Source organism: Heterocephalus glaber, unplaced genomic scaffold (assembly GCF_053883595.1).
Source record: "Heterocephalus glaber isolate CG9 unplaced genomic scaffold, H.glaber_assembly_v1.0 deba00000122, whole genome shotgun sequence".
Lineage (NCBI taxonomy): Eukaryota > Metazoa > Chordata > Mammalia > Rodentia > Bathyergidae > Heterocephalus > Heterocephalus glaber.
Genome location: NW_028258138.1, coordinates 72268741 through 72291919, shown reverse-complemented (window position 1 = coordinate 72291919; position 23179 = coordinate 72268741). Strand labels below are relative to the sequence as shown.

The window sequence follows — 23179 nt, the reverse complement described above, 5'->3', positions numbered from 1 at the left end:
ACAACCTTACCTCCAACCCCCTATTAACATTACCCTCCACTTTCCAATACTTGTACTCAAGTAAAGAGAAAATCTCTGCTCTGTTCAAAGAGCTAGTATTCATTGGCCTTGAAAAAGTTGGATATATTCTTGCATTCAAACCTTCCTTATATCCTTTAACCTTGTATCCTTTCCCACTGATTTTAATTTTTTTGTGTGTTGGTAGTTGGAGATTGAACCCAGGACTTCATACTGAGCTACATCCTCAGCCTTTTTTATATTTTATTTTGAGATACGGTCTCATTGAATCCTAAGTTGACCCTGATGGGCATGAACATGTGATCCTTCTGCCTCAGCTTTCCAGAGTGCTGGGCTTACAAGTGTGTGCCACCATACTGGGGCCAAACTTTAATAGTAAAAATCAAGGAAGCTGGGAGAGGGGGAGATGAAGGGATATTAACAAATATCTTTCTAGGCTCCTTCTGTGAACTCAGGTTGTACTTGGAAATTCTTATTTTTAATAAGCAAAGTAATTTTTATGATCCTAATTAACACCCTCTCAAGATACAACATCACTCAGGTTTCCTGAATATCCTAATCAATCATGACCTCGCCCTTCTCTTAACTCCTAGAGCAATTTTTTATACTATTTATACAGCTTTTACAGCAAGTGCCCTTACACTGCACAATAAATAATTCATCACCTACTTCCAAAAAGGATGTGAGATGGTTCTACTCTCTTGCTCATTGGTCTGTTAATATGATTAAAATGTAGAAGTCTTGAGTTTACCATTTATATAACAAACTCATTTTTACAGTGCCTTACATAATCTAGGAGCAAAATACATTTTTACTAGCAAAGATGAAATTATTTTGGAGCATATAAATGGCTCCTTTCAATCCAATTCTGTGAAAGGATCTACAACAGAATAAAAGATATACATATACATTCAAAAACAAAACAAGCTTTCATATATCACACAGCAATGTGGTAAAATCTGGCTAAGGATCTTCAACAAATTTAAAATGAAAGATTAAAAGATTTTTTTAACACACAGAAATAACCTTACATAACAACCAGACTTTAATCTGATAACTTCTTTCCTGACATTTCCTTATAAATTTATATGCTGATAAAATAATTTATCTCACTGAACCACCTACCTTGTTTTTTTTACAGTGATGTTGCTGCTTAGTTTTTCTAGTCGACATTCTCCAGTATCATGGTTAATAATCAAAATGCACTCTTTTAAGTAAGGCTTCTTTGAACCTTTGAAAACAGTTACTGGTGTAGTTGAACCCTGTTTACAAAGTTAATTACCATTACTTGAAATTTATCATAGAAATTCAGGTAGGCTGGGTTTGAGTTCTTTAATGTATTTCTCAATTCATGTTATACATCACTTATAAAGTAGTTAACTTTACTACACTGCAACCAAGGAGCATGGTTTAAAAAAAAAAAAAAAGCAGAAGTAGTATTAAAAAAAAAAAAGCTGAACACTTGAAGCAGCTATTATTGAGGAAAAGAAGGCGATACTTACCCTGACACAGTAAGATCTGTTTCACTGGTTTATAACAGACACTGGGATTCAATCTAATATAATTAATATACCCTACAGGTAAGGAAACAGAAGTTGAATCACATTTTCTATACTTCCTCTCCTTCCTTACTGTTTCACAAATTTTAAAAATCTGCCATTTTCTGCTGGGGATTAAGCTCAGTGGTTCCTCCCCTTGCTTCAAAATCGCAAGGTCCGGAGTTCGATCCTTGATACCAAAAAAAAAAAATCTGTCATTTTCTTAAAAAGGTACCTCCCTATGAAAATTAAGAAAAATTAATGTTAACAAGAAACACCTGTTAACTAAATCCACTGATTAATTTTAGCTTCATTAAAAGTGAGAAAACCACACATCATGTGCTTTAGGATATAAGAGAAAGTACGGCATCATCCATGAAGTACTTTTGCAAAATAAACTAAAACTTCAAAGAATCTAATTCTCATTAAACCCCACAGAATCTAATGCTCATCAAGCCTTTAGATCTATAACTACCAGGAATACCAGGAATGTAAACATTTTGTACTCTAAACATAAACCAAAAGAAAAAGAAAAAGGAAGGGGATCAAGGGATGGGGGAGGAGGAGGAGGGAAGGGAAAGGGATGAAAAAATGACATTAAGATGTGTTTTGCACCAACTACACACAAGGAATGTAAACATTATGTACCAAACACATGTACTAATAAAAAGAAAAGATTTGTAACTACCATTTATAGGAAATAAGGGTAATACAAAAACAAGTTAAATAATACTAGATAGAAGTTATTCTAATCCAGTTTAATCCAATAAATCAATAGGCCTAAAAAAGAGAAAGGACTTTTATAAAATAAAAGAGGCAAAAAATACAATCCAAAATACAATGAAGGAATCTTATTTAGATTCTAATTAGGATGTTTTAAAGACAAATGTTTTGGGCCCAGGGATTTAGCTCAGTGGTTCCGCCACCTGGCAAGGTCCCGAGTTTGTACCAAAAAAAAAGACACGTCTTAAAAAGACATTTTTGCCAGGTGTGGTAGCGCATGTCTGTAATCCAAGCACTCAAGAGGCTGAGGCAGGAGGATTTCACGTGAGTTGAAGGCCACCTGGGCTGCAAGTGAGTTCAAGGCCTACCTGAACTGCATAGTACAACCTTTTCTCAAAAAACAAAACAAAGCACACAAACAAAGGAATTTTTGAGACTCTCAAGAAAATGTGAATATAGACCAATTATTATTATTATGTTGGGTGTGGTAATAGCATGGTACATAAGTAAAAATAAAAATGTCCTTCTTAGAGATATATAAATATTAATATAAGAAATGGCATGTCTGAGAATTGCTTTAAAATTGTTGGGGGTGGACACAATAGTGAGAAAATAACTAGTGATGGATACATGAAGTTCTTCACTCTTTTGTCTTCCTACTGCATCTACCTATGTGTACCTCCACTATCACCCACCAAACTGAAGAAATTTTATTACTCTTGCTTTATTCCACATACATGTACTCCTAAACAATATACTATCCTTGATTTTAACTTTATATGTGTATTGAATTTTTAACCATTGGTTATGATAATTTTATCAGATAAAATAATATTAGTACATTAGAAAAAAGATGACTAAAGGCATGTCATTAAAGAAGTTAGTAATTATTAAAGATTTACTAAATGACCACTAGAGGGAGTACGAGGTAAGTTTAGTGATTAAAAAAATATATGGGGTAGATGGATGGATTTGTGAGTGGTATAAAGAGAAAATGATGAAAGCGAAAGAAAGGAGCTTTGTTTGGTTTTTTAAAAACTTCTCCCTAAGACTAAAGTAATCTGCAGGAAATCAAGAATGCATAGAATATAAATAAAGACATATCTGGGGTGGCTCTTAAAAAGGCTAACTGTAGAGCACTTAATTGAAGCTCTGATAAACTAGAGGGCCAGGAACATGATCATGACAAAATAAACTGACTCCAGGGCTGGTAGGTTAACTTTTTAGATATCTTAGTTGAAAATGAGTAAGATATCCCTAAATAGCAACCTAACGACTCCTAATAATAGATAACAAGAGATTTGTGCATTATGTTTTTCTTAAAGGTGATTATAAATGGAAGAGCTTCACAAATACATAATGAATGTTCAATTCAAACAATATGAACAATTTCTGGTCATAGGTCACAAGTCTTCATAATTTCTATACTTTTCCTCTATCCTTTAAACAAGTTTTATAAATTTAAACTTTCTCATTAGACTGAGCAACATTCCTAACCTTTAATTTCTGACAGGGAAATCTAAATCATATTGGTTCTCAACATTAAACATCTTTATGTACTTAAAAAAAACTTTATGTACTCAAAAGAAAGCCTTATTCCACAAACTTTTAGGTGGGTCTCATCATGATATTCTCATCTCTTCTCCAACATTCTCAACTTGCCACTCACTTGTCACAAATTATATACATGTATAGTTTGGACATGCTATAATTTGGATGTGGAATGTCTGTCAAAGGTCCATGGGTTAAAGGCCTGCTTGCTTCCCAGAGTGGCTCTGTTGGAGATGATGGAATATTTAAGTGGTATGGCCTAATGGAAGGTCTTCCAGTCATCCAGGGTATGAAGGGAATGAGACCCTAGCTCCTCCTGTTCCTCTCTTTTTTGTACCCTGGCCATGTGGTGACACTTTTTTCTATCAAGCACTCCTCCCCTGATTTGCTGCCCCAGATTAGAGGCCTAAAAACAATATGTTTGGCTGATCATGGACGAAATCCTCTGAAACTAAGCACAAATATAAACTCTTTTTTCTTTATAAAGTTGATCACATCAGGGATTTGTTATATTAACAGAAACCTGACTAAGTATTAGTAGACCTAAAGGGAGAGATAGACTCCAAAACAATAATAGCTGGGGGCTTTAACATCCCACTTGCAGCAATGAAATGATCATTCAGACAAAAAATCAACAAAGAAATATTAGACTTGCAGCCTAGACCAAACAGACCTAACAAACATCTATAGAATATTCCATCTGACAGATGGAGAATACACATCTTTCTCATCATTACATGTAACATTCTCCAGGATAGACCATGTGATAGGCTACAGAATAAGCCTCAACAATGTTTAAAAACTAAAGTTATATCAAGCATCTTTTCTGACAACAGTGCAATAGAGCTAGAAATCAATAATAAAAACATTGGATACTACACAAATACAACAATTTATCTTTGAACAACCAATAAATCAAGGAAGAAAAAAATTTTAAAAACCTTGAAACAAGTGAAAATGGAAATAAGATACAAAAACCTGTGAGATACCAAAAAAGCAGTACTAAGAAGAGAGCTGATAGCCATCAATACCTCCATTAAAAAAGCAGAATGACATCAAATAAACAACTTATTGCTGTATCTCAAGGATTTAGAAAACAAGAAGTAAGCCCAGGGCCAGGGATTTAGCTCAGTGGTACTGCACCTGCCTCACAAGGGCGAGGTCCTGAGTTTGATTCCTGGTACCAAAAAGAAAAAAAACCAAGAAGACAAGAAATAAGCCCAAAATTAGCAGAAGAAAAAATAGAGATCTGAGCAGAAATAAATAAAATGGAGACTAAAAAAAAGTCAGTACCATTAAAATGTCCAAACTATGCAAAGCAATTTATAGATTTAATGCAATTACTATCAAAATACCAATGACATTCTTCTTTACAGAACAAGTAAAAACAATCACAAAATTAATATGGAATCCCCAAAACCCAAAGAGCCAAAGTATCTTGACCAAAAAGAAGAAAGCAAGAAGCATTATCTGACTTTAAAACATATTACAAACCTGTAGTAATCAAAACAGCATGGTATTGGCATTAAAAACAAAAAGGGGAAGAAAGCAAAAATAGACAAACAGGATTACATCAGTGTAAAAAGCCTTTGCACAGCATAGAAAACAACATAGTGTAGAGACAACTTACATAATGAGAGAAAATAATTTCAATATATACATCTGACAAAGGATTGTCATTCATAATATATATATTAAAAAAAACAACTCCAAGACCTCAATTAAAAAAAAATGATCTGGTGAAAAAATAGACATTAGATTTACATAGATATTTCTCAAAATAAGAAATATAGAGGGTCAAGAGGACATGAAAAGATGGTCAACAGCACTAGTAATCAGGGAAATGCAAATCAAAACCATAGTGAGGTATCACCTTATCCAAGTAAGGATGGCTACTATCAAAAGACTAAAGATAATAAGTGCTGGCCAGCACTTATTGTGCACTATTGGTGGAAATATGAACTAGTGTTGGCATTATACAAAAACAGTATGGAGATTATACAAAAAAACCTGTAAATAAAACTACCATATGATACAAAAATCTCATTTCTTGTTAAATATGCAAAGGAAATGCAAACAGCATATTTGTTTGTTTGTTTCGGTTTTTTTGGTACTAGGATCGAACTCTGGTCCTTGCGCTTATGTAGCAGGTGGCGAAATGACTGAGCTAAATCCCCGGCCCTACAATCAGTATGCTAAAGAGACACATGCAAGCCTGTGTTCATTTCAGCATAATTCATAGTAGCCGAGAAACTGAGACAACCTTAGTGTCTACCAGGCAATGAATGGATAGAAAATGTGGTACGTATACATAATGGAATACTATTCGTTCCTTTAAGAAAAAAAAAAAAAAGGACCGAGGTCCTGAGTCACATGGGAGATGCCGAATCACCCCGCTGCAGACAGGCAGGTCTGCCCATGCCCTACCGAGGTCCTGAGTCGCACGGAACATGCCCAATCAGCCTGCTGCAGATGGGCAGATCGGTGCACACCCTACAGAGGTCCCCAGGCACGCGGAAGACACCGAATCACCCCGCTGCAGATAGGCAGCCACCTGGTTCCACACTACAAAGACGCAGAGGACACCAGACCACCAGACCAAGGTACTGAGTCCCGCTGATCCCAGCCTAGAGGTAGGGGCTTCTGAGCAGCCGTCCCACTGCTCCTGGTCCAGAGGAAGGGGATTCCCAGCCACCATCCCTCCCACTGTTCCCAGCCCAGAGGAAAGGGCTTTAGGGCCACCTTCCGTCCCGCCGCTGCTGGCCAAGAGGAAGGGGCTTCTGGGCCACTATCCCCCCCACCCCTCCCAGCCCAGAGGTAGGGGCTTCTGAGCCACCATCCCACAGCTCCTGGTCCAGAAGAAGGGGCTTCCCGGCCACCATCCCTCCGGCTGCTCCCAGCCCACAGGAAAGGGCTTTTGGGTCACCAAACCTACTGCTGCCCGGCCCATCTCACCTCGCCCAGCTCAGAGGAGGTAATCCATGCAGGCGTTAACAGCCCCCCACTCCAGTTGAAATGAGAAAACACGTAAATAAGTCTCAACATCAGACATCCAGATCACCTACAGCAACACCAAAGAGAAATGAGATGGAACACTCTGATACTCAACCACCTGGACCCAATGAACTGGCAACAAAAGGGGACCTGGGAAAAATGAAATCAGAAGTAATTTCTCAGATAACAGGAGAAATTGTGCCCCTAGTGCAAGACATGATTAACAAATCTAGAGAGGAACTTAGGAACATGATGGAATACCAACATAAGAAACAAATGGAATCCATAAAACAGATGCAAATAGATTTCCGGGACATGAAAAACTCCATTGAAAGTCTACACAGCAGAATGAGCCAATGTGAGGACAGAATTTCAGATATAGAAGATAAGATTGCAATTAGTGACCAGGAAAGGAAAAATTGCTTCAAAATTATAAGGGACCATGAGAAATCAATCCAGCAGCTGCTAGATGATGCAAAGAAGAATAACATAAGACTGATTGGGCTCAATGAAGAAACAGGAGAGAGTGGAGATGACATAAAAAATCTCTTCACGGGAATAATGGCAGAAAATTTCCCAAGCAGGGGAAAAGAGCTTGACATACAGATAAGTGAGGCATATAGGACTTCAAATAGCCTTGATCTAAAAGAATCTACACATAGGCATATAATTGTAAAGATTCCAGAAACTCAACAGAAGAACAAAGTTCTACAAGCAGTCAGAGAAAAGAAACAAATCACATACAAAGGAAAGCCCATCAGAATCACAGCAGACTTCTCAACACAAACCGTCAAGGCAAGAAGAGCTTGGAGTGACATATTCCAAGCCCTAAAAGAAAACAGCCTCCAACCCAGATTGATGTACCTTGAAAAACTGTCTTTCAAAATGGATGGAGAAATAAGATACTTTCATGACAAAGAGCACCTTAGGAACTTCGTGAATACCAAACCAGCACTCCAAAGAATTTTACACAATATCCTAGGAACAGACATTGAGGATCACAAACCCAGGAAGCAAAGCAGAATGAACCCATCTGGCATGACAAAAAATTAAATGTAAATGGGGAGAACCCAACAAAAAGAAAAAGTCATGGCAATGACAAGTCAATACATTCCAGTTATAACCATCAATGTTAATGGTCTCAATTCACCAATCAAAAGAAATAGACTGGCAGAATGGATCAAGAAGCAAAATCCAACAATATGCTGCAGACAAGAAACACACTTACTTCAAAAGGAAACTCATAGACTGAAAGTTAAAGGGTGGAAAACAATACTCCATGCGACAGGAACCAGACAAAAAGCAGGAGTAGCTATCCTCTTTGCAGATCAAGTCGAATTCAAACCAACAGTGATAAAGAGAGACGAAGAAGGACACTACATCCTTGTAAAGGGAAGAATCCAAGAGGAAGAGATGACAATCATAAATATCTATGCAACAAACACTAGTGCACCCAACTATATAAAACAAATACTAACGGACATGAAAAGTCATATATGCACTAATACAATTGTAGTGGGGGACCACAACACCTCACTGTCACAAATAGATACATCAACTAGACAAAAAATAAGTAGTGAAATACTAGAACTCAATTGAACTCTTGAACAAATGAACTTAACAGATGTTTACAGAGTCTTCCACCCCACAAAATCAGAATACACATTCTTCTCAGCTGCACATGGGTCATTCTCCAAAATAGACCACATACTCACACCTAGAACATGTTTAAGTAAGTGCAAAGGCATTGAAGTTATCCCCTGTATATTATCAGACCATAGTGCAATGAAATTGGATATCCATAGTAAAAGAAACTCAAAAACTTTCATAAACACGTGGAAATTGAACAACACACTTCTGAATAGCCAGTGGGTCACAGAGGAAATTAAAGAAGAAATCAGACAGTTCCTTCAATTAAATGACAATGACAATACAACATATCAGAATCTATGGGACACAATGAAAGCAGTCTTACGAGGGAAATTCATAGCAGTGAATACGCATATTAGGAAAACAAAACAAGCCCAATTAAACAAACTGATGCTCAACCTCAAGCTTCTAGAAAAAGAAGAGCAGGGCAACCCCAAAGCTCATACAAGGGAGGAAATTATAAAGATCAGAGGAGAAATCAATGCAATGGAGACTAAGAGAATGATACAAAACAATCAATGAAACCAAGAGTTGGTTCTTCGAAAGAATCAACAAAATTGACAAACCTTTAGCCACCCTTGTCAGAAAAAGGAAAGAAAAGGCCCAAACACATGCAATTAGGAATGAAAAGGGTGAAATTACAACAGACCCAGCAGAAAGCCAGAGGATCATCAATACCTACTTCCAGAACCTATACGCCAATAAGATGGACAACACAGAAGAAATGGACAGATTCCTAGATACATATGAATTACCAAAGCTGAATGAAGAAGACCTAAAAATTCTGAACAACACAGTATCAACCAATGAAATGGAAAATGTAATTAAAAACTTATCAACTAAGAAAAGCCCAGGCCCTGATGGCTTCACTGCTGAAATCTACAAGACATTCAGAGAGGAACTGCTGCCACTACTGTTTAAACTCTTCAATGAAATTGAAAGGGAAGCAATACTCCCAAATTCATTCCTGGAAGCAAGCATCTCCTTGATCCCCAAAGCAGAGAAAGACCTAACTGAAAAAGAGAACTATAGGCTAATCTCACTAATGAACATAGATGCAAAAATCCTTAAGAAGATACTGGCAAACAGAATGCAGAAGATCATCAAGAAGATTATACACCCTGATCAAGTGGGATTCATCCCAGGGATGCAGGGATGGTTCAATATACGAAAATCAATCAATGTAATACACTCTATCAATAGAGCCAAGGACAAAAACCATATGATTATCTGCATAGATGCAGAAAAAGCACTTGACAAAATCCAACATGCATTTATGATAAAAACCCTACAAAAAATTAGAATAGATGGTCTCTACCTCAAACTGATAGAAGCCATCTATGAAAAACCAACAGCCAATATCATATTAAATGGTCAAAAACTGAAATCCTTCACACTCAAATCAGGAACAAGACAAGGATGTCCACTATCACCACTCTTGTTCAATATAGTTCTGGAAACATTAGCCACAGCAATTAGACAAGTGAAAGAAATAAAAGGAATAAAGATAGGAAATGAAGAAGTCAAATTGTCATTATTTGCAGATGACATGATACTCTATATAGAAGACCCCAAGAACTCCACCAAAAGTCTTCTACACTTAATAACCCAATTCAGTCAAGTAGCTGGTTACAAGGTCAACACACAAAAATCAATAGCTTTCCTCTACACCAATGACAGACTCACTGAGAGAGAAACAGGGCAAATAATTCCTTCCACAATAGCATCCAAAAAACTGAAATACCTAGGAATCAACCTAATGAAAGAAATCAAAGACCTCTTCTCTGAAAACTATGGCACTCTGAAAAGAGAGATTGAAGATGATATCAGAAAATGGAAAGACATCCCCTGCTCCTGGGTAGGAAGGATCAATATAGTGAAAATGGCCCTACTTCCACAACTGCTATATAGATATAATGCAATTCCAAATGAGATCCCAGCAGCATACTTCATGGACCTTGAGAAAACAATTCAAAAATCCATTGGGAACAAGAAGAGACCCAGAATACCAAAAGCAATTTTAGGTAACAGAGACATGGCAGGGGGTATGACAATCCCCAATCTGCAACTATACTACAAAGCTACTGTGATAAAAACAGTATGGTAATGCCAAAGAAACAGACTTGAGGACCAGTGGAACAGATTAGAAGATGCAGAAACAATGCCAGAGACACTCAGCCATCTCATCTTCGACAAAGGAGCCAAACACCCTCACTGGAGGAAAGAGAGCCTCTTTAATAAATGGTGCTGGAAAAATTGGGCTTCAACTTGCCAAAGATTAAAACTAGACCTGTATCTCTCACCATGCACTAAATTAAAATCAAAATGGATTAAAGATCTAAATATTAAAATAGAAACTCTGAACCAGTTGGAAGAGGTTAGGTAGAACTCTTGAAGACATCGGTGTAGGAAAAGATTTTATGAACAAAACCTCAGTTGCCCGTGAACTAGCACAAACAATCAACAAATGGGATCTCTTCTTATTAAAAGGCTTCTGCACAGCAAGAGAAACCACCAGCAGTGTGAAGAGACAACCCACAATGTGGGAAAAAATCTTCACCTGCTCTTCTTCAGACAAAGGTCTACTATCTTGAATCTATAAAGAACTTAAAAAGATCAGACCTCCCAAATTTAAAGACCCAATCCAAAAATGGGCATCTGAAATGAACAGACATTTCTCAGACAAAGAAGTAGAAATAGCAAATAAATACATGAAAAAATGTTCAACATCACTGGTCATTCGAGAGATGCAAATGAAAATAACACTGAGATTCCACTTCACTCCAGAAAGAATGGCTGCTATCATGAAATCAACCAATAACAAATGCTGGCGAGGCTGTGGGGAAAGAGGAACCCTGCTCCACTGCTGGTGGGAGTGTAGACTGGTGTAACCACTGTGGAAATCAGTATGGAGATACCTCAAAGAACTAGGACTGGAAGTCCCATTTGACCCCGCTATTCCACTGCTGGGGATCTTCCCCAAAGAATTAAAAGAATCATACCACAGTGATATATGTGTGCCCATGTTCATAGCAGCACAGTTTGTGATAGCTAAAACTTGGAAACAGCCCAAATGCCCATCAACTGGAGGCTGGATCAAGAAAATGTGGTTTTTTTATAAAATGGAGTACTACTCAGCCATAAAAAATGAGAAATTTGAGACATTTTTAGCTAAGTGGATGTACATTGAGGCAATAGTCTTAAGTGAAATAAACAGCACACACATGAATAAATACCGAATAGTTTCTCTGGTGTGAGAAAGTGAAAGTGTACATAAGGACTAAATGTATAATAGGTAATGTGAAATAGGAAAAAAGGGGGCAAAGGGGAAGGAAGTGGGAGGGCTAGAGGAAAGGATAGAAGGGAATGGGATTAATATAAGAAAATGGAAAAATAGATACAAAATCTTTGTAAATAGGGAGGACTGGAGGGGTTGAAGGGAGGGCTGGCCAAGGGTGGAAAATAAGAACCAAGAGAGACTATGTAAAGGTGCAAATTTCCAATGATGAATGTCATTATATTGTATACCTAAAATGTACCAATGATTAGAATGAATAATGGATAATGTAAAATAGGAAGAAAAGGTCCAAAGGGGTAGGGATAGTGGGAGGGGCAGGGGAAAGGAAAGAAGGGAAAGAAAAAATGCTGAGAAATGGAAAAAATGGAAATAAAGTCTTTGTAAATAGGGAAAGGTGAAGGGCGTGAAGGGAGGGCTAGGAATGGGGAAAAAATAAGAACCAAGATGCATTATGTAAAGGTACAATTCCCAATGAGAAATGTAATTGTGTTGTATACCTACAATGTACCAATAAAAGAATTTAATAAAAATTTTAAAAAAAAGAATGAAATCCTGCCATTTGTAACATGTATGGAACTAGAGATCATCAGGTGAAATAACTCAGACATAGAAAGACAAGTATCACGTAAACCTAAATCATATGCTGAATCTAAAAATGTTGATCTCATAGCAGTTGAGAGTAGAATGATGCTTACCAAAAGCTGGGCAGAGTTAGGAGCAGGGATGGTCATCAACAGGTACTAAGAGAGGGGCAAGAAGCTCTGATATACTATCACATAGTATTGTAGCCTCAAAAAACAATAATGTACTATACATTTCAAAAAACTAGAAGAAATGATTTTGATAGTTTTCGCTACAAAGAAATGATATATGTTTGAGGAGATAAACAACGTATACATGTATTGAACATTACATGTTACCCCATTAATATATATACCTTTTGTTTTTATGTATCAGATGACAAGTTGAAATAAGAATAAAATTTTTAACTATTTTAAAATTTTTATGAGTATACGTTTGCGGTACATGATGACTGCATTCACCATGGGGAGTCAGTCAGTGCATGTATATAACACACCTTAATTCTTGTTACTTCCCCTTCTGCTCCCCTCCCTCCCACCTCCCCCTATCTCTTGGTCCCCTTCCCATTTGCAATAGATCTATCTGCCTGTTTCAAATTATCTTTTATTTTACTCTTTAAATTATTTATGCTTTGAGTTCCTCATATAAGAGAAACCATGCAATATTTAATCTTGTGATTCTGATTTATTTCACTTAAAATTTTAACAAAAATAAAATAAATTTGTAAAATCAAGTATATAAATTTTTAATTAAATGTGAATAGACTGAATAGGTAGAATTCTCTTAATCAGCCAGGCATAGTGGCACCCAGCTGCAATCCCAGCACTCTGGGAAGCTGAGGCAAGAGGATCACAGTTTGAGCCCAGCCTGAGCAACTCAGTGACTACTAAAGGCAGCTTTTGCTCTGCAGTTAGACTCCAGGAATTAGAAAGACAAAGAAAGGTAAAGAAAGAGAGAGAGAAAAACCAGGCCCAGGAAGGTACCAGTTAACACAATTAACATAAGAATTTATTGAAAAGATCCAAGAGGCAAAACAGATGCAGCCAGGAACATTTTGAAAGGCCAGGTACCAGCCCTTCACCCAATAAAATGTTTAATATATAAAATACACATGTCCTCTTTATATAATCATTAACTCTAAGTTACCTTTCTAAAAGGGTCCTCCTACCACACTTATCCATCACAAAGGGACAGGAAGAAATCAAACAGCCAGAAAGAATACAGATGGAGATACTCAGGTTAAAATCAATGACAGCCAGAGAGTCAATCAGATGGTGACAACTTCGAGGTGTTCACATGGGAGTGGGTGGGAGAAAACCCTAGTCCTAAATAAAAAGGAGCTGAGGACAAAATCCACAGGTATTCACCTCTGATGCCCTCTACCCTCCCAAGGTAGCTGTCCATCTCCTTTTATTATAGATAGCTAAATTAGATAGAACTATTACAGGCAGTCAGACAGAGCTAGGTTCTTGAGAAAGTCAGGGCAAAGGTAAAAACACATCACAACTGTGGCTGGAGACACATCTGCTGGAGACCAGACCTCAAGATAAAGACAAAATGACCAAGCCTGCATACTTCCTAAAAGGGCCTAATGAAGCCTAGATAGACATCAGTCACTCTGGTGGGTGACCAAACACCTCTGGACCCATCACTTCCTAGAAGTCTTTGTTCTTTCCATGTACACTTGTTATGTGACTTGTTTCCCAATTGGATCACTATTACCTAAGTGACTATACTTGTAACCTTACTGGTTAATCACAGCTGTAACTCACATTGTATCCATGTGGGTTTTGCTCTATAAAAATCCCTTGTAAAGTGGGGTCTCTGGGTATCCATTTGGGACCCCTCCTGCCTCTCAGGAGCTATCCTATCAATAAATATCTTCCTACTCTTAACCTCCATTGTTCAGAACTCAATTTTCAATTTTTAAAGAACATGAGTTCGGCATACCAGACATCTAACAGGTTGGGAGATACAATATTTTCATATTTCATCTCCTGTATCATATCCTGTATCACTTTCTTTTCCATCTTTTTTGCAAATAAAGTGTCTTATTTGAAATTCTGCCTGTTTAATTCATTACTGAGGCTGAGAGTTTTACAATCCCAGAAGGATCCCTGCATATTCTAGAAGAGCAGTGGAGTACCTTGGTGTACACCCCTCCCCAAGATGTGACAGAACTGTCATTCTTTAAGAAGTATTTCAATTGAGACTATAATCAAACACATAGTACATAGTAACTCTTGGTTAAGCAGGATAAGAGTGAATTGAAAAGGTTTATTAATACATGCAAGAGTCCACATTTCCTTTAAAAGAGCAATGAAAAGGATGCAGATGGGAGGATTGCAATTTGAGAAAATAAGATTCTAACGGCAAGGAAGAATTCAACTGAAGTTTTTCTGCAAACTAATCATTACTGATCAGTAATACTATTGCCCAAGACAGGGATGGTGAACCTTTTAGAGACCGACTGCCAAACTGCAATCCAAAACTCACAATTATCACAAAGTGCCCACACTGCAATTAAACCTGAATACTGAGGTTTTAGTTTAGGAAAAAACAACTCTACATTAACATCTTTTGTCTTAAAAGAAAAACACAATAACACACGTCATAGGTTGGCACCAGTAGCCTAAGATAATAGGCTAGTAGTTTCTGTTGTCAAGTTAAGGACTTTTAATAACTTTTAAAATTATGTGGCTGGTTTAGGTTATTTTTTAATAGACATCATAAAGGAAAGAAGCCTTATTATTATTGCAGAATAAATTTTCAAATTATTTTTTCACATATTAATCTTTTTATTTTTATGACAAATAATAATTATACATATTTATGGCATATAATGTGCTGTATACAATGTTTAATGATCAAATCAGGGTAGTTAGCATATTCTTCACCTCAAAATTTATCATTTCTTTGTGCTGGGAACATTCAAAGACCTCTAGACTATTTTTTGAAATATACAATAAATTATTAACTCATTTTTGCACTGAAGAGTAAATCAATTTCTCTTAAACTAGATGATTTTCCAAACTATTTTAGAAGCACAAGATTTTTTAACAAATGTTTAAAAAATAATAATGCAAACATTAACTTATCCAACACCTCAGACCGATCTGCTTTTTCCTTTCCTTCAGTTTTTAAGGAAGCAAATGACAAATAGAAGCTACTTATATTTTAGTCTTAGGAAGTATTTACAGTCTAACATAATACTGAGGTCTCAATAAATGATGTTGAATAATTAAAAACAAGAAAAAAAAAGACTAGAGAATGGAGAGTTTATTATAACTCTACCTATGATAAGCCATCTCATTGAGGCTTAAAAGAAAATGAGAGATTAGCACAAAACTATTGCTACTATAAAAATCTCCTTTAAATCTCAAACAGTTTAAGATTTTCTTTATATGTAACAGTATACAATTATAATCTTGGTTTTCCCTGAGGATAGATGAAGTCAGAATAAAAGAAAATAAAAAATCTGAATACTAAGAAACTTCTAACTCAAGGACAGGAAATTAGACTATGTAACACATAACTTGTATTTTATGCAATTACTATCTAGTAGTGTTGTTTGGATACATTTGGAAACAAAAATGGGCAAAACTTTTGGTTAAGGCCTCCATGACCTAGTGTCTTTTTTTTACAACTCATTTCTCAAACTATAGATTGACTATCCCTAATCTGAAAATCCAAAATCCTCCAAAACGCTCACGTTTTGGAACACTAATCTGACACCACAAGTGGAAAGTTCTACACCCTGAAACTGTTTCATACACAAAATTATTACAAATGTTATATAAAATTACCTTCAGGTTATGTGTATAAGGTGTATATGGAAGATAAATGACTTAGACTTTGGTCTCATCCCCAAGATAGCTCGTTATACATATGCAAATATCCCCAAATCCAAACAATTTAAAAATCTGAAACACTTTTGGTCCCTAGCATTTTAGATAAGGGATACTCTGAAATCCCTCCAATATCACAAATCTAATCATTTTTTTTTTGCTTTAAAACCTCTAATAGTTCTTGAATATCTATAAGATAAAGTCCAAATTCTATATTACATCATAAAAGATCCTTCACAATCTGATCCCAACCTGCTGTTCTAACTTCTGTCTGCTAATCATTTTTCATTATATTGTGATTAAGATAAAGTTATTTGTTGCACAAACTCACTATTCTTTCAGTATTACAGATTTTCACATACTGTTCTGTTTAATTAGAGAATCCCACTCCTTGTCTACCTGCAAAATCCCACTTGTATTTTCAAGGCTCAGCTCAATTATTGTTTGCTTTGTGAAGCACTTTGAGATTGCATCAAGGAGAGAATTTGCTTCCACTTATGTGCTTGCACAGAATTTTTATATTCACTAACTTAAACCACTAAGTGTTTTTGTGTTGGCATGCTTTAACAAACTAGAACTAAGAGGTAAGGGACATATAATTGTCCTAACTTCTGAATACAAAATCTAGCTCATCAGAATTTAATAAGTATTTGTTCAGCTCTCCATTAAAAAAAATCATTTGCTATGACAGCTCTTAAAATCATTAAATGGATAGTAGTATTTTAAGACTGTTTCATCCAAAATAGTTGAAAATATGTATTTTTGCTCTTCTATGCTTATTAATAAACCAACCATTAATACATGAACTGTATAATTGTTTTCATTTAAATTTAGTGGAAATCCAGCAAAAAAAAAGACCATTTTAGTGATAATGTATAGAAATACTTACTTCTATATTTGGCAGAGTTATTGTCACCTGTTCACCTTTGCCAACTTCAAGGTGTCCTTCACAAGAAGTGTCAATAGAAGCAGGTTTGAAATCATCTAAAAAGATATAAATTTTATGTGAAATTACTTTCAGGCTGCATGTATAAACTGTATATAAATGAAAAATGAATTTCATATTTAGACTTAGGTCCCATTGCCAAGATATTTATGGATGTGCAAATATTCTAAATTTCAAAACTTCAGAAGTATGAAGCACTTCTGGTCCTCAGCATTTTGGAAAAGGGATATTCAACATATATTCCAAAATTGTTGCAAAACCACAAATCTCATTATATTACTTCTCTGTTTAAAAACCTCTAGTGGTTCTCTAATAAGTACTTTTTATAAAATAGAGCAATAAGTTTATAAAAAAGGCATATTTCAGAGTGGTTAAATTGTTTTGAGAAGCAGCAATTAAGATGACTTAGAAGAGTCATCATATTTTTTTTTTGTAAAATTCTTTTATTGGTACATTTTAGGTATGCAACACAATTACATTTCTCACTGGGAACTGTACCTTTACATAATGCATCTTGGTTCTTATTTTTTCCCCATTCCCAGCCCTCCCTTCACGCCCTCCACCTTTCCCTATTTACAAAGACTTTATTTCCATTTTTTCCATTTCTCAGCATTTTTCCTTTCCCTTCTTTCCTTTCCCCTGCCCCTCCCACTATCCCTACCCCTTTGGACCTTTTCTTCCTATTTTACATTATCCATTATTCATTCTAATCATTGGTACATTTTAGGTATACAATATAATGACATTCATCATTGGAAATTTGCACCTTTACATAGTCTCTCTTGGTTCTTATTTTTCACCCTTGGCCAGCCCTCCCTTCAACCCCTCCAGTCCTCCCTATTTACAAAGATTTTGTACCTATTTTTCCATTTTCTCATATTAATCCCATTCCCTTCTATCCTTTCCTCTAGCCCTCCCACTTCCTTCCCCTTTGCCCCTTTTCTTCCTATTTCACATCACCTATTATACATTTAGTCCTTATGTACACTTTCACTTTCTCACACCAGAGAAACTATTCGGTATTTATACATGTGTGTCCTATTTATTTCACTTAAGAGTACTGCCTCAATGTGCATCCACTTAGCTATAAATGTCTCTAATTTCTCATTTTTTATGTCTGAGTAGTGCTCCATTTTATAAAAAAAACACGTTTTCTTGATCCAGTCTCCAGTTGATGGGCATTTGGGCTGTTTCCAAGTTTTACCTATCACAAACTGTGCTGCTATGAACATGGTCACACATATATCACTGTGGTATGATTCTTCTAATTCTTTGGGGAAGATCCCCAGGAGTAGAATAGCGGGGTCAAATGGGATTTCCAGTCCTAGTTCTGTGAGGTATCTCCATATTGATTTCCACAGTGGTTACACCAGTCTACACTCCCACCAGCAGTGGAGTAGGGTTCCTCTTTCCCCTAACCCCCGCCAGCATTTGTTATTGGTTGATTTTATGATAGCAGCCATACTTTCTGGAGTGAGGTGGAATCTCACCATTGTTTTCATTTGCATCTCTCGAATGACCAGTGATGTTGAACATTTTTTCATGTATTTATTTGCTATTTCTACTTCTTTGTCTGAGAAATGTCTGTTCATTTCAGATGCCCATTTTTGGATTGGGTCTTTCAATTTGGGAGGTCTGGTCTTTTTAAGTTCTTTATAGATTCGAGATAGTGGACATTTGTCTAAGGAAAAGCAGGTGAAGATTTTTTCCCACATTGGGGGTTGTCTCTTCACACTGCTGGTGGTTTCTCTTGCTGTGCAGAACCCTTTTAATAAGAAGAGATCCCACTTATTGATTGTGCTAGTTCACAGGCAACTGAGGTTTTGTTCATAAAATCTTTTCCTACACCAATGTCTTCAAGGGTTCTACCTAACCTCTGTTCCAACTGGTTCAGAGTTTCCATTTTAATATTTAGATATTCAATCCATTCTGATTTTAATTTAGTGCATGGTGAGAGATATAGGTCTAGTTTTAATCTTTGGCAAGGTGAAGCCCAATTTTTCCATCACCATTTATTAAAGAGGCTATCTTTCCTCCAGTGAGGGTGTTTGGCTCCTTTGTCGAAGATGAGATGGCTGAGGGTCTCTGGCGTTGTTTCTGCATCTTCTAATCTGTTCCACTGGTCCTCAGGTCTGTTTCTTTGCCATTACCATGCTGTTTTTATCACAGTAGCTTTATAGTATAGTTGCAGGTTGGGGACTGTCATACCCCCTGCCATGTCTCTGTCACCTAGAATTGCTTTTGCTATTCTGGGTCTCTTCTTGTTCCCAATGAATTTTTGGATTGTTTTCTCAAGGTCCATGAAGTATGCTGCTGGGATCTCAACTGGAATTGCATTGAGTCTATATAGCAGTTTTGGAAGTATGGTCATTTTCACTATGTTGATCCTTCCTACCCAGGAGCCCGGGATGCCTGTCCATTGTCTGATATCATCTTCAATCTCTCTTTTCAGAGTGCCATAGTTTTCAGAGAAGAGGCCTTTGATTTCCTTTGTTAGGTCAATTTCTAGGTATTTCAGTTTTTTGAATGCTATTGGGAAATGAATTATTTGCCCTATTTCTCTCTCAGTGAGTCTGTTGTTTGTATAAAGAAAAGCTTTTGATTTTTGTGTGTTGACCTTGTACCCAGCTACTTGACTGAATTTGGTTATTAAGTCTAGAACACTTTTGCTGAAGTTCTTGGGGTCTTCTATATAGAGTATCATGTCATGTGCAAATACCGACAATTTGATTTCTTCATTTCCTATCTTTATCCCTTTTATTTCTTTCACTTGTCTAATTGCTGTGGCTAATGTTTCCAGAACTATATTGAACAGGAGTGGTGATAGTGGACATCCTTGTCTTGTTCCTGATTTGAGTGTGAAGGATTTCAGCTTTTGACCATTTAGTATGATACTGGCTGTTGGGTTTTCATAGACGGCTTTTATCAAATTGAGGTAGAGACTGTCTATTCAATTTTTTGTAGGGTTTTTATCATAAATGAGTGTTGGATTTTGTCAAATGCTTATTCTGCACCTATTGAGATGATCATATGGTTTTTGTCCTTGGCTCTAATGATACAGTGTATTACATTGATTGATTTGCATATGTTGAACCATGCCTGAATCCCTGGGATGAATCCCTCTTGCTCAGGGTGTGTGATCGTCTTGTACATCTTCTGCATTCTATTTGCCAGTATCTTATTAATGATTTCTGCATTTATGTTCATTAGTGAGATTGGCCTATAGTTCTCTTTTTCAGTTGAGTCTTTCTCTGCTTTGGGGATCAAGGTGATGCTTGTTTCCAGGAATGATTTGGGGAGTATTGCTTCCCTTTCAATTTTGTTCAAGATTTTAAACAGTAGTGGCAGTAGTTCCTCTGTAAATGTATTGTAGAATTCAGCAGTGAAGCCGCCAGAACCTGGGCTTTTCTTAGTTGGTAAGTTTTTAATTATGTTTTCAATTTCATTGATTGATATTGGGTTGTTTAAAATTTTTAGGTTTTCTTCGTTCAACTTTGGTAATTCATATGTATCTAGGAATCTGTCCATTTCTTCTGTGTTTTTTATCTTATTGGCATATAGATTCTCGAAGTAGGTATTGATGATCCTCTAGATTTCTGCTGGGTCTGTTGTGATTCCATCCTTTTCATTCCTAATTGCATGGATCTTGGCCTTTTCTTTCCTTTTTCTGATAAGGTTGGCTAAGGGTTTGTCAATTTTGTTTATTCTTTCAAAGACCCAACTTTAACTTCAATGATTTTTTTGTATCACTCTCTTAGTCTTCATTGCATTGATTTTTACTCTAATCTTTATAATTTCCTCCCTTGTATGAGCTTTGGGTTTGCCTGCTCTTCTTCTTCTAGAAGCTTGAGGTGCAGTATCAGGTTGTTTAACTGGGCCTGCTCTGTTTTCCTAATATGCGTATTCACTGCTATGAATTTCCCTCGTAACACTGCTTTCATTGTGTCCCATAGATTCCGATATGTTGTATTGTCATTGTCATTGAAGGAACTGTCTCATTTCTTCTTTCATTTCCTCTGTGACTCATTGATTATTCAGAAGTGTGTTGTTCAACTTCCATGTGTTTATGTAGTTTTTGTGGTTTCTTTTCCTACTGATCTCCAATTTCATTGCACTGTGGTCTGATAATATACAGAGGATGACATCAATTCCTTTGCACTTACTTAAACATATTCTATGAGTGAATATGTGGTCTATTTTGGAGAACAACCCATGTGCAGCTGAAAAGAACGTATATTCTGATTTTCTGGGGAAGACCACTCTGTAAACATCTGTTAAGTTCATTTGTTCAAAAGTTTGATTGAGTTCTAGTATTTCATTACTTATTTTTTGTCTAGTGATGTATTTGTGACAGTGGGGTATTGAGGTCCCCCACTACTATTGTATTAGTGTTTATATGATTTTTCTTGTCTGTTAGTATTTGTTTTATATAGTTGGGTGCACTAGTGTTTGGTACACAGATATTTATGATTGTCATCTCTTCCTCTTGGATTGTTCTGTTTACAAAGATGTAGTGTCCTTCTTTGTCCCTCTTAAGCAGTGTTGGTTTGAAATTCACTTGGTCTGCAAAGAGGATAGCTACTCCTGCTTTTTTTGGAGTTCCTGTCACATGGAGTATTGTTTTCCACACTTTAACTTTCAGTCTATGAGTTTCTTTTTGAATTCAGTCTGTTTCTTGTATGCAGCATATTGTTGGATCTTGCTTCTTAACCCATTTTGCCCATCTATTTCTTTTAATTGGTGAATTGAGACCATTGACAATGACGGTTATAACTGATATGTATTGGCTTATCATTGTCATGACTTTTTCTTTTTGTTGGATTCTCCCCCTTTGCATTTAATTTCTTTTCATGCCCATGGATTCATTTTGCTGTGCTTCCTGGGGTTGTGATCCTCATTGTCTTTTCCTTGGATATTCTCTAATGTTTTTTGGAGTGCTGGTTTGGTATACATGAAGTTCCTAAGGTGCTCTTTGTCATGAAAGTATCGTATTTGTCCATCCATTTTGAAAGACAGTTTTGCAGGGTACATCAATCTGGGTTGGAGGCTATTTTCCTTTAGGGTTTGGAATACATCACTCCAAGCTCTTCTTACATTGAGGGTTTGTGTTGAGAAGTCTGCTGTGATTCTGATGGGCTTTCCTTTGTATGTGATTTGTTCCTTTTATCTAACTGCTTATAGTATTTTTTTTTTCTGTTGGGTTTCTGGAATCTTAACAATTATAAGCCTATGTGTAGATTTTTTTTTGATCAAGGCTAGTCGGAGTCCTATATGCCTCATTTATCTGTGTGTCAAGTTCTTTACCCCTGCTTGGGAAGTTTTCTGCCATTACTTCTGTGAACAGTTTTTTATGTCATCTGCACTCTCTCCTGTTTCTTCATTGACTCCAATTGGTCTTATGTTATTCTTCTTTGCATCATCTAGCAGCTGCTGGATTGATTTCTCGTGGTTCCTTACAATTTTAAAGAAATTTTTCTTTTCCTGGTCACTAATTGCAATCTTATCTTCTACATCTGAAATTCTATCCTCAAATTGACTCATTCTGCTGTGTAGACTTTCAATGGAGTTTTTTATCTCCTGGAAATCTGTTTGCATCTGTTTCATGGATTCCGTTTGTTTCCTATGTTGCGATTTCATCATGTTCCTCAGCTCCTCTCTAGATTTATTAATCCTGTCTTGCCCTATGGGCACTATCTCTGCTGTCATCTGAGAAATTATTTCTGATTTCATTATTCCCATATCCTCTTTTGTTGCCAGTTCAGGGAGTCAAAGCACTTGAGTATCAGAGTGTTCCATTTCATTTCCCTTTGGGGTTGCTGTAGGTGATCTTAAAGTATGGTTTTGAGGCTTATTTATGTGTCTTCTCATTTCGAAGCGGGGAGGTGCTGCTGGTGCCCTCACCTCCTCTGTGCTGGGAGCAGTGGTACGTTAGCCCGGAAGCATCCTCCTCTGCCCTGGGAGCGGTGGCAATTCAGCCCGCAAGCCTCCTCCTCTGTGCAGGGAGCGCTGGCATGTCAGCCTGGAAGCCTCC

The 23179-nt window shown here is 36.6% G+C and overlaps 1 protein-coding gene across 3 annotated transcripts in view; it reads right to left on the bottom strand.

Moving 5' to 3' along the window:
- Nucleotides 1–23179, bottom strand: part of Eaf2 (ELL associated factor 2) — a 59527-nt gene that overhangs the window by 17953 nt on the left and 18395 nt on the right. Inside the window, exons 2-4 of one of the 3 annotated variants that reach the window (XM_004873584.3) lie at nt 17092–17186; nt 12468–12512; nt 1144–1280 (exon numbers count right to left, since the gene is read on the bottom strand). In XM_004873584.3, coding sequence (XP_004873641.1) covers nt 1144–1280; nt 12468–12512; nt 17092–17186 — 277 coding nt within the window. The remainder of the gene's footprint in view (nt 1–1143; nt 1281–12467; nt 12513–17091; nt 17187–23179) is intronic. The other 2 variants (XM_004873585.3, XM_004873586.3) reach the window with 2 other exon arrangements.